The following is a 14,156-nucleotide window of genomic DNA, read 5'->3' on the forward strand; positions in this document are numbered from 1 at the left end:
TCCCCCGCAACCTGCTTTGTCGCTATTAAAATTCAGTTAAGGAAGTAGAATAAAAGAGCAAATACTGTAAAAGCAGCAGCTACATCTGCAGCCTTGAACTACACAGCCCACAATCCATTGCGGCTCCCGAGCGTGATTTGCGGCCTGGCTCCCAGGAGGCGGCGGGGGGCAGCTTGCCTCTCAGGCAGACCCCCTTTTACCCAGCCTGCCTTGCGAACACGCCCCTTTGCCCCGGGGTATCCTGGGAATTGAAGTCTTCCTTCCCTTTTTTCAGCTCCCACAAGTTCTTTCGGGAAACCCACGAGTCGGAAAAAACTTTCCACCCGGCCTGGTCAACTCGCAGGGGCCGGGCTGTTGCCCTGGGCAACCAGCTCCTGAGCCAACGGGAGCCCGGCGCGCTGTGGACGGTGGGCGGGCCTCGAGGGGCGGCGGGCCAATCGCGCGTCGGCGGGCGTGGCGCGGGTCTCCTCGGGCACCTTGTCCCTTCTTCTCCTTCTTTGCGGCCTAGTCGGCGCTCGAGTGCGCGACCCTCGCCGAAAGCCGGGTCGTGATGGGCGGCGGAGGCAGCGCCCCGCGGAGGGTCACCTTCGAGTTGGACGAGAATGACAACATCACGGTGGTGAAGGGCGTCCGGGTGAGAGAGAGAGAGAAGGAGGGAGGGAAAGAGGGGAGAGGACAGGCCGACCTTGCAGGGCTGTCGTGCACGGGAGGGCTGCTGGCCTTGATCTCAGCTGCTGCTAATTTACTGCGTCCCTTATCTTTTTGAGGTTGAATCCTGACAAGACAGAAATACTGTTTTGGGGGGACAGGAGGTGGGCAGGTGTGGGGGACTCCCTGGTCCTGAATGGGGCAACTGTGCCCCTGGAGGACCAGGTGCGCAGCCTGGGAGTCATTTTGGACTCCATGGAGGCGCAGATCCATTCTGTGTCCAGGGCAGCTGTCTACCAGCTCCATCTGGTACGCAGGGTGAGACCATCCTTGCCTGTGGACTCTCTTCCCAGAGTGGTGCATGCTCTAGTTATCTCCCGCTTGGACTACTGCAATGCGCTCTCCATGGGGCTACCTTTGAAGGTGACCTGGAAACTGCAGCTAATCCAGAATGCGGCAGCTAGACTGGTGACTGGGAGTGGCCGCCGGGACCACATAACACCGGTCCTGAAAGACCTACATTGGCTCCCAGTGTGATCTGAGCACATTTCAAAGTGTTGGTGCTGACCTTTAAAGCCTTAGTTACAGGTGGGTAGCCGTGTTGGTCTGCCATAGTCAAAACAAAATAGAAAATTCTTTCCAGTAGCACCTTAGAGACCAACTGAGTTTGTTCTTGGTATGAGCTTTCGTGTGCATGCACACGAAAGCTCATACCAAGAACAAACTCAGTTGTTCTCTAAGGTGCTACTGGAAAGAATTTTCTTTAAAGCCTTAAACGGCCTTGGTCCAGTATACCTGAAGGAGCGTATCTCCATCCACATCGATCTGCCCGGACACTGAGGTGCAGCTCCAAGGGCCTTCTGGTGGTTCCCTTGCTGCGAGAAGTGAGGTTACATGGAACCAGGCACAGGACCTTCTCAGTAGTGGCTCCTTCCCTGTGGAACGCCCTCCCATCAGATGTCAAGGAAATAAACAACTATCTGACGTCTAGAAGACATCTGAAGGCAGTATTGTTTAGGGAAGTTTTTAATGACTGACGTTTTAATGTATTTTTAATCATTTGTTGGTAGCCGCCCAGAGGGCAGGGCATAATTAATTAAATTAATTAATAATACTTTTCATAATTTTTATTAGTTTTCAATTAGTCCAATAATACCTCATTTTAACAATGCCAAATTATAATACAATTACTAATACCCACCATTCAGATTTCAAATTACATAATTTAGGTGCCCCCGCATGCTAGAATTGATGGTTTGATGATTTTCTTTATTTCCACGTTCCAAAATCATTATCAATTTCATTTACACTCCAGTCAAGATAACAAACCCCTTATACAACAACTGCAATATTGACTACTTCCATTCGTATTGGCACATTAAATGATTTATAAAACTACAATCGAAACAAAATAGAAAATTCTTTCCAGTAGCACCTTAGAGACCAGCTGAGTTTGTTCTTGGTATGAGCTTTCGTGTGCATGAGCCGCATGATATAAAACTACAAGTGAGGCACTCAAACTATATCCTTATTCCTCCTATGTGTGGCAATTATTCTGTCCATGGTGTTGCTTCCTGTCCTTGTAAAATGTTATGTCTATCTTTCCCTGGTTGTTGCTGTTCTCCATTTTGCCTTGGACGGAGCTAATATCCCATTGTTGTTCCAGAAATTCCCCATTGCTCTGGCCTGTGCTTCGTGCGTCTCTTTATCTTTTGGTCTTGCAAGGGTCTTTGGGGAAAGCGTTGGAATCTGGCCGTGTACTTTCCCATCTGGCTCTGTACTTTCTGATGAGTTTTATTTAGTTATTATAAGCCGCCTCGAGCATGGTTTATAGCTGTGGAAAGGTGGCATGCAGACGAGATGGCCAGTTGATCCAGTTGAGGTCCCTGACAGGATCCATCTGCTGCAGAGGAACAGTTACGGCTAATGACTCGCCCTATGGCTGGGGCTTCCGTTTTTCTGAGTTGACAAGGCCTTTTTGTCTGGCGGCACCTGGAGGTGCACCTCATGGGACCGTAGCCTTGCAGAGTGGGAAGGGACCCCAAGGGTCATCCAGTCCGACCCCCTGCAATGCAGGGATCTTAACGAAAGCATCCACAACAGATGGTTGCTTTATAAACCTCTCAAGGTGTAGAAAGTCCGCAGTCTCTCATGGGAGTCTGTTCCACTGCTGAACAGCTCTTGCCATCCAAAGGTTCTTCCTAATGTTGAGTTGGAATATCCTTTCTTGTCATCTGAATCCACTGGTCTGGGTCCTCGCCTCCGGAGCAGCAGTAATCAAGCTTGCTCTATCTTCCATGCGGCAGCCCCTGAGATATTTGAAGATAACTATCATATCTTCTCTTCGTCCCCTCTTCTCCAGGCTCAGCATACCCAACTCCCTCAATCGTTCCTCATAAGACTGGGTTTCCAGACCCTTCATCATATTGCTCCTTCTCCTCTGCACAGGTCCCAGCTTGTCAGTATCCTTAAACTGTGGCACCCAGAACTGGACACAGTACTTCAAGTGTGGTCTAACCAAGGCAGAATAGAGCTGTAGTGTGAAGGTAAATGGCGTTTTGCTGGTCTTATTTTAGTAAAGGTACCCTTGACCCTCATAGTCCCTTCCAACTCTATGGTTCTGTGATTCTGTGGCTCTAATTAGGTTTATTAATTCAGTTGGTCTACTCTGAGTCCCTGCTCCTGCCAACCTAGCAGTTCAAAAGCACGTCAAAGTGCAAGTAGATAAATAGGTACCACTCCGGTGGGAAGGTAAACAGTGTTTCCGTGTGCTGCTCTGGTTTGCCAGAAGCGGCTTAGTCATGCTGGCCACATGACCCAGAAGCTTTCCGCAGACAAATGCCGGCTCCCTCGGCCTATAGAGCGAGATGAGTGCCGCAACCCCAGAGTCGGACACGACTGGACCTGATGGTCAGGGGTCCCTTTACCTTTACCTTTATTACTTCCCTTGGTGAGGAGGAAGAGTGGCTGCAAACATCTCCGTCTTCTGGGTGGGGGGGGGGGGGTCCCGTCCTTTGCAGTTCACACAACTGTTGGGGCTGGGAGGGCCACAGCAAGCTGCCCTATTGTTATTATTTGGAATATATAGTATGAAGAAAGGTTGCAACATTTGAGGCCTATAAGGACAAAAAGGTGGAGAGAAGGGCGTAGCAGATGTGACATTATGGAACAGAATGGAAAATGAAACTGCCAACATCCTAATAATGCCATAACACAAATCTGTGTTGCAACTGCATTTCGGGATACTGTGCACGGTTCTGGTCTCTCCCACTACACCACTTCTTGGATGACTTTGAAAGAGGGAGGTTTGGACAGATTCACAGAGGAGTAAAAAGCTTTCAGGGGCTACATGCCTGGATGGATATTATCTGCCTCTATTGTTGAAGGCTGTATGCCTCTTCATGTGTGGCTCACGGGCTGGCTGTTCCTCACCTCTGCACTGTGCCAATGAGAGGCCCAGGCGGCAGTAGAAAGAAGCAATTCCTGCCACTTCTAGCTCACTTGTTTACTTATGTTCTCTTTTTATTGGTAACACCGTGGTCAGAATTGGGCTAGCTGCATTGCCCAGAGACTGTGCAACCACAATGCTGGTTGGAGAGTGAAAAGCTTCAGTGAGTAATCTGAGGAAATGGTATCCTGCCACTCCCTCTGTTCACTCATTCCTTTTCCCTCTCTCTTTGCCTAGTGAGGCAGCCAGAATGGGATCAGCACCAACTGCTACAACTGTGAGCAAGTGAGTGGCGGCTGCAGTGACTGTCTCTGCTTGCTCTCTCTCTCTTTGGATAGTGCAGAAGGAAACCACGGCAGTGCCTGGAGATAGCACTCCCAATTGCTTCACCACCCATAGAGCTAGGTCACAGGTGAGTGAGTCGAGGTCCGAGCTTCTTGCAGGAGGTGATAAGATTAATCTTCACGTTGTGAAAAGTTTTCCATGCTCTTTTCTGCTGTTACAGTTCAAGCTGCTCTTCAAGGCACAAGAACTGGCCAGGCCAAATATTTTCCTCTGCACGTGGACCTTTTGCCCGAACCTTTATTTTAAGTTGAGCTTGTGCAGTCCGGGTGCATAGTGCTCATCGGTAAAGCTTGCCATTACGCAACATGGATAATTTCAGTTTTTGATGCGCAGTGAAACATTCACTCAGGCATCTTGTGTACCTTTGATTCCTGCTCTTCTTGGTAGGTTCTTGCCTGCTCAGAGAGACTGGCCAGTTGTCGTAGGCTATGGTAAAATACTCTCAGAGTGGGCAGTTCTGCCCTACTGCCTTGAAGAAGCTATTTGTAAAACTGCTGCTTAAAAAAAACACAAACCTAGATTCCTAGACTTAACCATCTGGTCACCCATATTCAGGTGATCCAGTGGGTAGTGATAGCAACTTGACTGCTGGAACTTCTGCATGGTAGTGATTTCCTTGACCAATCTCAAATCTGGCTTCAGGCTCAGTTTTAGGACAGAAAATGCCTTGGCTACTCTAGTGGGAGACCTGTGAGCATAAGACCTGCTGGATCAGGCCATTGGCCCATCTTGTCCAGCATCCTGGACAACCAGATGTCTATGGGAAGCACAAAAGCAGGACCTGAGTGCAACATTTTACCTGCTTGTGGCTCCCAGCAACAGATGTTCAGAGGCATATTGCGTCTGACAGTGGGGGCAGAACATATTCCATCATGACTAGTAGCTATCAATACCTCCCATGCCAGGAGATAATCAACATGGGCACCTTGCCTCTGCCTTTCTTGGTTTCTACACCACTGACCCTGGTATCCATCAGAATAGCCTGGCAGGGTTGGCTAGACGGTATCACATTTCAGTATTCCTGCTCCTTCAGGGTTTCCATCCTGCTCCTCTGGTTTGCTGCTTTGTCTTAGTTCTCCTTTAACCTTCTTGTTCTTTCCGTTTTAACCTTGACCTTTCTGCTCTATTACAGGGTACACAAGTCTCTCATTACTTAAATATTTTTAAAAAGCATGTTCTATCATTGTCACGGCAGGGGAAAATTTTGCCTGAAAATTTGTGGGCGTGAGATGAGCAGAACAGGTGTCTGGCTGTTCTGGTGTGATCCTCTTCAATACAGTGCCGCTTATGATTCAGTCTGTGATGAAACACAGGTCTTAGTGAGGTCTTGCTGAGAAAACATAGTATGAAAATAACTTAAAGTTTTCTAGCTTGTGTTAAAGACAGAACACATCTTCTAGTCTTGAACTGCATAAACTTTCAACAAAGGCTGTGATTCTGTACATACTTACCTAAGTGTAATGCCCACTGAATGCAGTGGGACAACTTCTGAGTAAACATGCATAGGATTGCAAGGTAAGCCTGCAGTCAGGCACATTGTTACTTGGAGGCAAGTGCCCTGGAACTTGTTTATTTTCTAATTAAGCACAAGGGTTTGTGTACGGCACAGTTGCTTGATAGTAAGGCATACTGAACGCACCAGGTCTTCTCTCTTAGTGAGCTTGCAATGGACCAGGTTGCATATGAGAATAACAAACTTAGTTGGTCTCTAAGGTGCTACTGGAAGGAATTTTTTATTTTATTTTGTTCAGGCTGCATATGGTTTGAGGACTGCAGTTTTCAAAGCTAGGAAGTACAGTTGCACCTTGGTTGTCGCAACACCTTGATACTTCTACGTTTTGGCTCCCGAACGATCAAAACCTGGAAGTGAGTGTTTTGGTTTTCAAACTTTTTTTTTTTGGAAGTTGAACGTCAAACAGAATTTCCGGGGCTTCTGATTGGCTGCAGGAGCTTCCTGAAGTTGGTTTCCGAACGTTTTGGAAGTTGAACAGACTTTCGGAACGGATTCTGTTTGACTTCCAAGTTACGACTGTAATAGCTAAAGGTTCTTACGATAGAGCAGCATCCTTGTCAGTAGGAAAATTTTTACTCAGTTCCAAATGACTCCTCTCCCTGCCACCTAGCTAGAGTTTGAATTTGAGTTGTAAAGCGCCATAGGTGATGGTTTGAGGAGGGTGGGATTTTTATTTGTGTGTGTGTGCGCGTGTTTTGTCCATTTGTCTCCTACTGGCTGCTGGAGCAGTTTTAATGTACTTTATTGTAATGGATTGTATCTTGAATGGTTTGTTGTGAGGCCCCTTAGAGAACAATCTCGCGGAAGGGTGGGATACGAATATTTTCAATAAACACAGACGATAATGAACCCTGGTATTAAGAGTTTCTAATGCCCACCTTCCAATGTTTGTTTCCTTACCTTGTCATGTCCCTGTACTTACATTTTCCTTTTGTCTTGACGACTCCTATCCTTTTTTCAAAGAAACTTAGAGAAGGGCCTCTGTGTGCCATGGAACCTGGGGGTCATTGTTTCTGAAGCTTATGTAAAAGCTCTTACCAACAGCACTTCAAAAGAAAAATGAAAGGCGAATGATGAAACAGGGAAATATTGGGGTGGCACCCGAGGAAGAGTTTGTTCCTTCTGTCTCTTTGATTTCCTCACACTTCTCCTGGCCCCTGCTTTCCGTTAGTCTCTGCCAACTATTCTTTTATTCCTCCTCCTCCCTTTGTTCGTTCACCTGTAAACAGGCACGCTTGTGTCCCTGTGACACTAACACAGCTTGAAGTCCTGTTTCCTCAAGAAACCGTAGACTTGATGCTGGATAGCACCTTGATATCCATTGCTGCAGCAGCGTGTTAATTTACCAAGTAGACAGGAAGCCTTGCCTGTGGGATTGTGTGCATTAATGTTTGCCCTTGGGGATTTAACGTTTACACATATATTTCATTTATTTATTTACCTTTCGTTTTTGAAAATATTTGTATACCACTATTCATTTAAATTTTTTTTTTTAAAAAGCCAAAGTGGTTTGCAACAATAGAACATAAAACCATATAAGAGTGGCTGGGGGGACCCAGCCAGATGGGCGGGGTACAAATAATAAAATAAAATAATAATAATAATAATAATACGGTATAAGAAAAAAACATATAAAAAATTAAAATCGGATGACGATTATGGAAAGATGCATTCTTAATGGCCTGCATAAGCTTTGTGGAATAGGCAAGCTAATATATCCTGTTATAATAATAATAATAATAATAATAATAATATAATTTATTATTTGTACCCCGCCTATCTGGCTGGGTCACCCCAGCCACCCTGGGCGGCTTCCAACAAATATTAAAATACATTAAAATATCACAGATTAAAAACTTCCCTAAACAGGGCTGCCTTCAGGTATTTTCTAAATGCCAGGTAGTTGTTTATCTCTTTGACCTCTGATGGGAGGGCATTCCACAGGGCGGGCGCCACTACCGAGAAGGCCCTCTGCTAGTCCACAAAACTGATATTTCTGCAGCACAATGGAACTTCAGTTCCTCTGCCTTAGTTTGGCACATGCATCCCTGTTCTAACCACACTTGGATAGCAGCCCCAATGACTTAAAATGTATTTACTGATGCAGAAGTTTTTCTAGGATTGCAGTCTCTAGGTGTTGTTGTTGTTGTTCAGTCGTATTTGTCTCCTCGTGACCCCATGGACCAGAGCACGCCAGGCACACCTATCATTCACTGCCTCCCACAGTTTGGCCAAACTTATGCCAGTCGCTTCGAGAACACTGTCCAACCATCTCATCCTCTATCGTCCCCTTCTCCTTGTGCCCTCCATCTTTCCCAACATCAGGGTCTTTTCCAGGGAGTCTTCTCTTCTCATGAGGTGGCCAAAGTACTGGAGTCTCAACTTCACTAGGTAGTAGCTGCAAAAGCATGTCAGAGCAGGACCTGGGAGACCAGGGTTCAAATCCCCACTCGGCCATGAAGCTCCCATGAAGCTCACATTGTGACCTTGGGCCAGTCACTCACGCTTAGCCGAACCTACCTCACAGGGTTGTTGTGATGATAAAATCGGGAGGAGGAGAAGAATCATGTCCACTACCTTGAGCTTCCTTGGAGGAAAAGGTGGTATATAAATGTAATTGATGATGTTGATGAAGATGATGTATTTTTCTCATAGTGAGGATTCAAGGGTGTTTTTAGCTGAGATAGGCTGCGGCAAATGTATTTCCAGGACAGCCCAAGCGTTGTTGTTGGTTGCTTTAAAAAGCGTTTATCAGATTTTGATACCTAAAAGAATGCGTTTTCTGCTGCTCAGAGCTAGTATAAAATTGGGTGGATACATTATACCTGGATCTAGAACCAAAGACAGTGTGGGAAATACATATTTCGATAAGCCAACTTACGATTTTTTAATTTTTTTTGCTTCAATGTCTCCTCAGCTGTCTGAAAACGTTATAGAGCGTATGAAGGACCCTTCTTCAGCAAGTGGGAGGTCGCAGAAATCGGGCTCTGGTGGTCATGGCTTGATTGGAGGCACTTCAGGTACATACACACTTCTGGCTATAAGAGATAAGAATCAAAATGTAGCTCTGAAATTATTTTAGTAAATGCTGCAGTCCTTTTGCAGAGCTGATTCTAATCATTCATTCCCCTTCTTTTGACTTTCTGCAAGAGTGGGATGGATTTCTTCACGAAGCTTTTGTTTTTAAGCACCCTACTGAGTTTCTCCCTTGTTGCTTTCTTCTTCAGTCGCACGCAAACAAGGTTTGCTCTCTGCTGTACTTTCACTTTAAGACATACTTTGGAGATCCGACTTTGCAACTTTTGCATTAGAAGATGATATGTCTGCTTTAACTCTGGGAGCCGTGAGGCTCCTTAAAAGATACTCAGCAGTATGTGCACCTGGAAGTTAAGTTGCATGCACATAGTTTGATCTGTGGGACTACTATGGAAGCAGACTTCCTGTGCCCTCAGTAGATGAAGATGTTCACGTTAGAAATTGCCTAGATTTTCATAGTGCTAATTAGCTAACTCCCATAATATACCACCGTTTTCCTCATTTCCAGAGCTGTATTGGAACTTTTAAAAATGAGGGTTTTTTCCCCATCTCAGAAAAGGGGACAAATGTATGTTTAGAATCATAGAATTGTAGAGTTAGAAAGGAACATGAGGATCATCTAGTCCAGGGATGTCCAACAGGTCACTTGCGATCTACTGGTCAATCCCTGCGTGATCTTGGTCCCTCCCAAAGCTAAGCAAGTTATGTCTCCCAAACCCCCAATAAAATGGGGTTTTTCCCCTTCCGCAAAAAAGCTCAACCCCTTAACCCCTAAAAAACGGGGGTGGATCATTGCCAGTTTTTAATTCTGTGAGTAGATCGCAGTCTCTTGGAAGTTGGCCACTCCGATCTAGTCCAACCCCCCTGCAATGCAGGAATCTTTTGCCCAACATGGGGCTCAAACCCACGACCCTGAAATTAAGAGTGTCCTGCTCTACTGACTGAGCTATATCCACAAATGGTACTTAGGAAGGGCCAGTGATGCTGGCAGAATAGGTGTAGGGGTAACTGGGTGGGTACATCTGTCTCTCACCCTGAAATTCAATGCAAGCTCGTCTCATCTTGTAGTACAGAGAACAGCAGTATCCCATTTTTAAGAGATGTTCATAGGCATCCTTAAACAAGGCCATTGCAAGTTATCAAAATATTTGAAGGCCCCCCTCCTCCCATACGCTAGAGTATTTCTATCCTATGATTGTGCTTGCCAATGTAAGACGGATCTATTGATCTCAAGTTGGGCAGAAATTAAGTTACAACCATAATAAAGAAATCTCCAGCCTGCTTCTTGCAAACATCGTCTTTCAGTTATTTGAGTAACTTTAAACATACTGAAATATTTAACAAGCACAAAATCTTTAAAGTACATCTGTCATTCTTTCCTAGGGCTGTGTGATGACAAGTAATTCGATCAGTCTAGTTCAAGTGCGTTTCTTGAATGCATGTGCTAAAAGCAGCGCTTAGTTATAATAGACAAATTTAATGGCTTAATTTATTTTTTTAACACTACTGAATTCCTGAAAAGTCAGTGTATTATTTAAGGAGGAATGCACAAAAAGGTTATGAAAAAAGAAAAGCGTTAATGCTGCTGTCTTTTCAATGTGGGATCAGTTTTCAGCGTCTGCTTTCTCTGTTGTGGCTTTTCATTGAAGGATCAGTTGCTTCCATTTCCCTTTCTCCGTTGTGGAGAGCTTTCCATATGTGGCTCTTGAAGAGACTGGCAATTTTGAACATTCAGCTAGGTGGCACACTTTCTATATGGGAAGTTAGCACATTGGCATCCAGCGAGCTTCATGGGCAAGCCTGGATTTGAACACAGGTCTCCATGGATTGTGCCACTACAGCACATTGACTGTCTCAATTGAACACGTGCAAGTTCTGTTGGTAGGTGGGTTTTGCCTGCTCCCAAAATCTTGCAGCTGGCTGGACATAGGATGTGAAAGTTTAGTTGGCACCTACAATGAATGACTGTTTTTTTGACATTTGGAGCTATTTAATCTTCTATCTTTCCTGCAGTGTATTTATAGCTAGATTGTGTGAGTGTATCTCAGGGTGGCTATTCCTGCCTTTATAGCACACTGCATTCCAGATTGTGTGAGTGTATCTCAGGGTGGCTATTCCTGCCTGTGACTGTAGGGTAGACTGCATAGCTTTCTGTCTGTTGTAGTGCTGTGATCTTCTGTTCCTCATTGTCGGTCCTCCAATGCCACCTGTGACACCTCACCCAATGTGCCTCAGGCTGGTGTGATTTCAAGAATGAGCCTCTCCATTCTCAAGGGGTACTTCTGTGATTTTTGCACACAAAGGTTTTTGGGTGGGGGCAAAGTGGGGAGGGGAAGTAAAATGAATTTTGTAAGTACTTTTTAGTGAAATGTCCAGGAACTACAGCAATAATGATAAATGTATATTAGGAAAGATAACAGCGGTTATTTCAGCCAGCTAAAAGTAAAAGGGGTGCCACACTTCAGTTGCATGTCACATTTTAATTACCTTGAGATTATTTTTTGAGATGAAGTTGCTATGTAATGATTCCGAGTAATAATTCACAGAGCCTAACCTGACGGCCAAGAAGGGCAGAAAACATAAATGTATGAACATGTTGAATATCTGCTGCTGCTGCACGGTGATACGGACTCATTTTGATAGGAAAGCCATATTAGCTCTTGTGGTCCTTGAATGAGCAGATGAGGCGAAGGGACACGGATACCATCAAGAGAGATAAGTTTAATTTCGCCTGCAGCCACTTAGGTTTGCATATAATGGACTTGGCTCTGATAAATTGTGCATAAGTTGTCCTCCTTGTGATTGTGCATACAAATTGAGCAATACTGCACTCAGATGGCTTAATGGTGCCTCACTTGTGAGAAGGGAGATCACACATGAACTTAGGCAGGTAGGTAACTTACCGGGAGAGGTGACAGCTTCTGCAAAGTTCACCTTTACTGGAAAAGGATATTTAACGAAGTACGAAGGCTGGAGAAGTCGCAGTAGGTTTTTCAGCTGCAGGTGAAAGGAAGAACAGACTTGATTATAAAAATCAGTGCATAGCAAAGTTTCATGTTTTTTGTTCTCTCTGTGATGAGGACAAGTGGAGTGTGTGCATTTATTCATATATGTATGATTTATATATGTGTGTGGAGTTTTGCTTGGTTATATTCCTTGGTGGTTTGGAAACTTAAAGGCAAGTTGAAAGTTGGGTATGTGATATATTTTGGTAGACCATCATAGAAAGATAGGCAGGTGTTTGAGTTTCACTGACCTTGAGGCAAAATGAGTAGTAGTAGTAGTAGTAGTAATAATAATAATAATAATAATAATAATGACAAAGGCTCTTGAATGATGATGATGATAACAACAACAACAACAACAACATTTATTTATTTATACCCCGCCCATCTGGCTGGGTTTCCCCATTCACTCTGGGCGGCTTTCAACAAAATATTAAAATACAACAAAAGATTATTTTTGAACTCAGCTTTGGTTTCTCACATGGCTAATACTTTCCACTTCTTCTTGGTTGCAGTGTGTGGTTCTTGATTGCTTTCAGATTACACAACTGAACATTAGCTGAAAACCCAAGTGAAACAATTGACAGCAAACAGTGAATATCTAATATGCCCTTGAACTAGGCACTGCTGAATAGCCAGCCAGGAGATTAGGCTTCCCCCCTGAAAATGGACAATTTAATACTAAATCTTTCAACTTGACATGGCATAACTTGAAGAAGAGAGTCCTTTCCCCCTCACTGTGAGACTGAGGGGGTCAAAGGTTGTAGTTCATTGTTTTGCATTTGTGCCTGTTGCCCAGGCCTCATAATGCATATGCACTCCTTTCGATGCACCAGCTCTCCCTTGGAGACATCGCCTGGTGAAACACCCCCTTCATACTCTCCTGCTTTGATACAGCATGCTGTGCCCCAGAGCCCTCCACAGGCTTGGAAGGGGCAACTCCTGGGTCTTGCACCCTGTGAGGTCCTGAGGCATCTGGGAGGGCTTCTTCAGGTGGGCTCTGCTACATAATCTTGTCCTCCCTGTCTCCTCTTCCATGGCCTCATTCTCCCCATCTCCCCTTCCGAGTCCTCATCTTTACGTGCCCCCTTGCTGCTGATCTGAATCAGGGGACTCAGAGAGAACCATGTCAGTGGCAGGGTTTAGCAGGGCTGGCAGTGAAGGGCAGTGCTGTGCTGGCATTTAGGTGCTTTGTGCAACCGGAGCTTTGATCCTAGCCAAAGCCATGATTGCAGCTTTGCTATGGAAAGCTCACTTCTGTTTTCATGTCCCTTGGCTTTTACTGTGTGATGGAATAAAGCACAGTTGATTCCAGTTGGATGAGGTCTTTGCGAGTTTGCTTTCCTGGGCTGTATTCCTGCATTACCCAACAAACCAGCCAGAGAAGAGGAACGGTGATCTGCTCTGGAAAAGAAAAAACTCAGCAGAGCTCTACGTCATAAAACAGAAGATGGAAACAGATGAAGTTACAAAGGCAAACCTCAAAACTGTTTTGGTCACGTCAGGTCAAATAACTTTAAAATTGCATAAAATGGTATCAAGACACCAAGTGTGATAAAAATGAGGAGACACAAAGTCAGCTGCCCTTATTGTATTAGAACTTCATCAATGCCCCTTTGATTTTCTGTGCTTTGACTTTCACTGCCTCCATATGAAAGGTCCTACTCTCCAGAGCTTGCTTCATCCTCCATGTGGCAACCCTTTAGAACAGTGGTTTTCAACCAGTGTGCCGTGGCACCCTGAGGTGCCTTGAATGAAGGTCAGGGGTGCCTCAGGCCTCTTCCCTTCCATTCCCCCTCTGGTGCCCTTTTGCGTCTCTGCTGGCCAGGGGGTGTTGGTTGCCAGGAGCTGAAGCGGCCTCTGAGTAAGCAAGCAAGTAGGCGAGGGAGCCCAGCCAGCCGTCTGCCAGCCCTTGCTGTTGGGAATGGACAGACAAGTCCCAGGCCCCTGCGGGGCAGTGTGAGGAGGCACCTCTCCTTGGGGCAGGTGGGGCAGCTCAGAGACCAGGGATGGCAGCAGCAGCTACCCAGAGGACTCCCCAGGAGAGGGGAGACGAGAGGAGGCTGAGGGAACACTCCAGGGAACAGGGTTTGAAAAAGGGCGAGGGGCTGCCGGCTCTGCAGGCAAGGGGTGACCTAACAGGGCTCCTGAGCCCCACAGG

At 45.6% G+C, this 14,156-nt stretch overlaps 1 protein-coding gene across 2 annotated transcripts in view; it reads left to right on the forward strand.

Moving 5' to 3' along the window:
- The first annotated feature begins 448 nt into the window (after positions 1-448).
- The window catches only part of CHCHD3 (coiled-coil-helix-coiled-coil-helix domain containing 3), a 196,185-nt gene continuing 182,477 nt past the window's right edge, over positions 449-14,156 (forward strand). The window contains exons 1-2 of one of the 2 annotated variants that reach the window (XM_033161459.1): positions 449-634; positions 8,872-8,974. In XM_033161459.1, the coding sequence (XP_033017350.1) occupies positions 551-634; positions 8,872-8,974 (187 nt within the window). In that variant the 5' untranslated portion in view covers positions 449-550. The remainder of the gene's footprint in view (positions 635-8,871; positions 8,975-14,156) is intronic. The other variant, XM_033161460.1, reaches the window with a different exon arrangement.

The sequence above is a fragment of the Lacerta agilis genome, chromosome 10 (genome assembly GCF_009819535.1).
Source record: "Lacerta agilis isolate rLacAgi1 chromosome 10, rLacAgi1.pri, whole genome shotgun sequence".
NCBI classification, from domain to species: Eukaryota; Metazoa; Chordata; class Lepidosauria; order Squamata; family Lacertidae; genus Lacerta; species Lacerta agilis.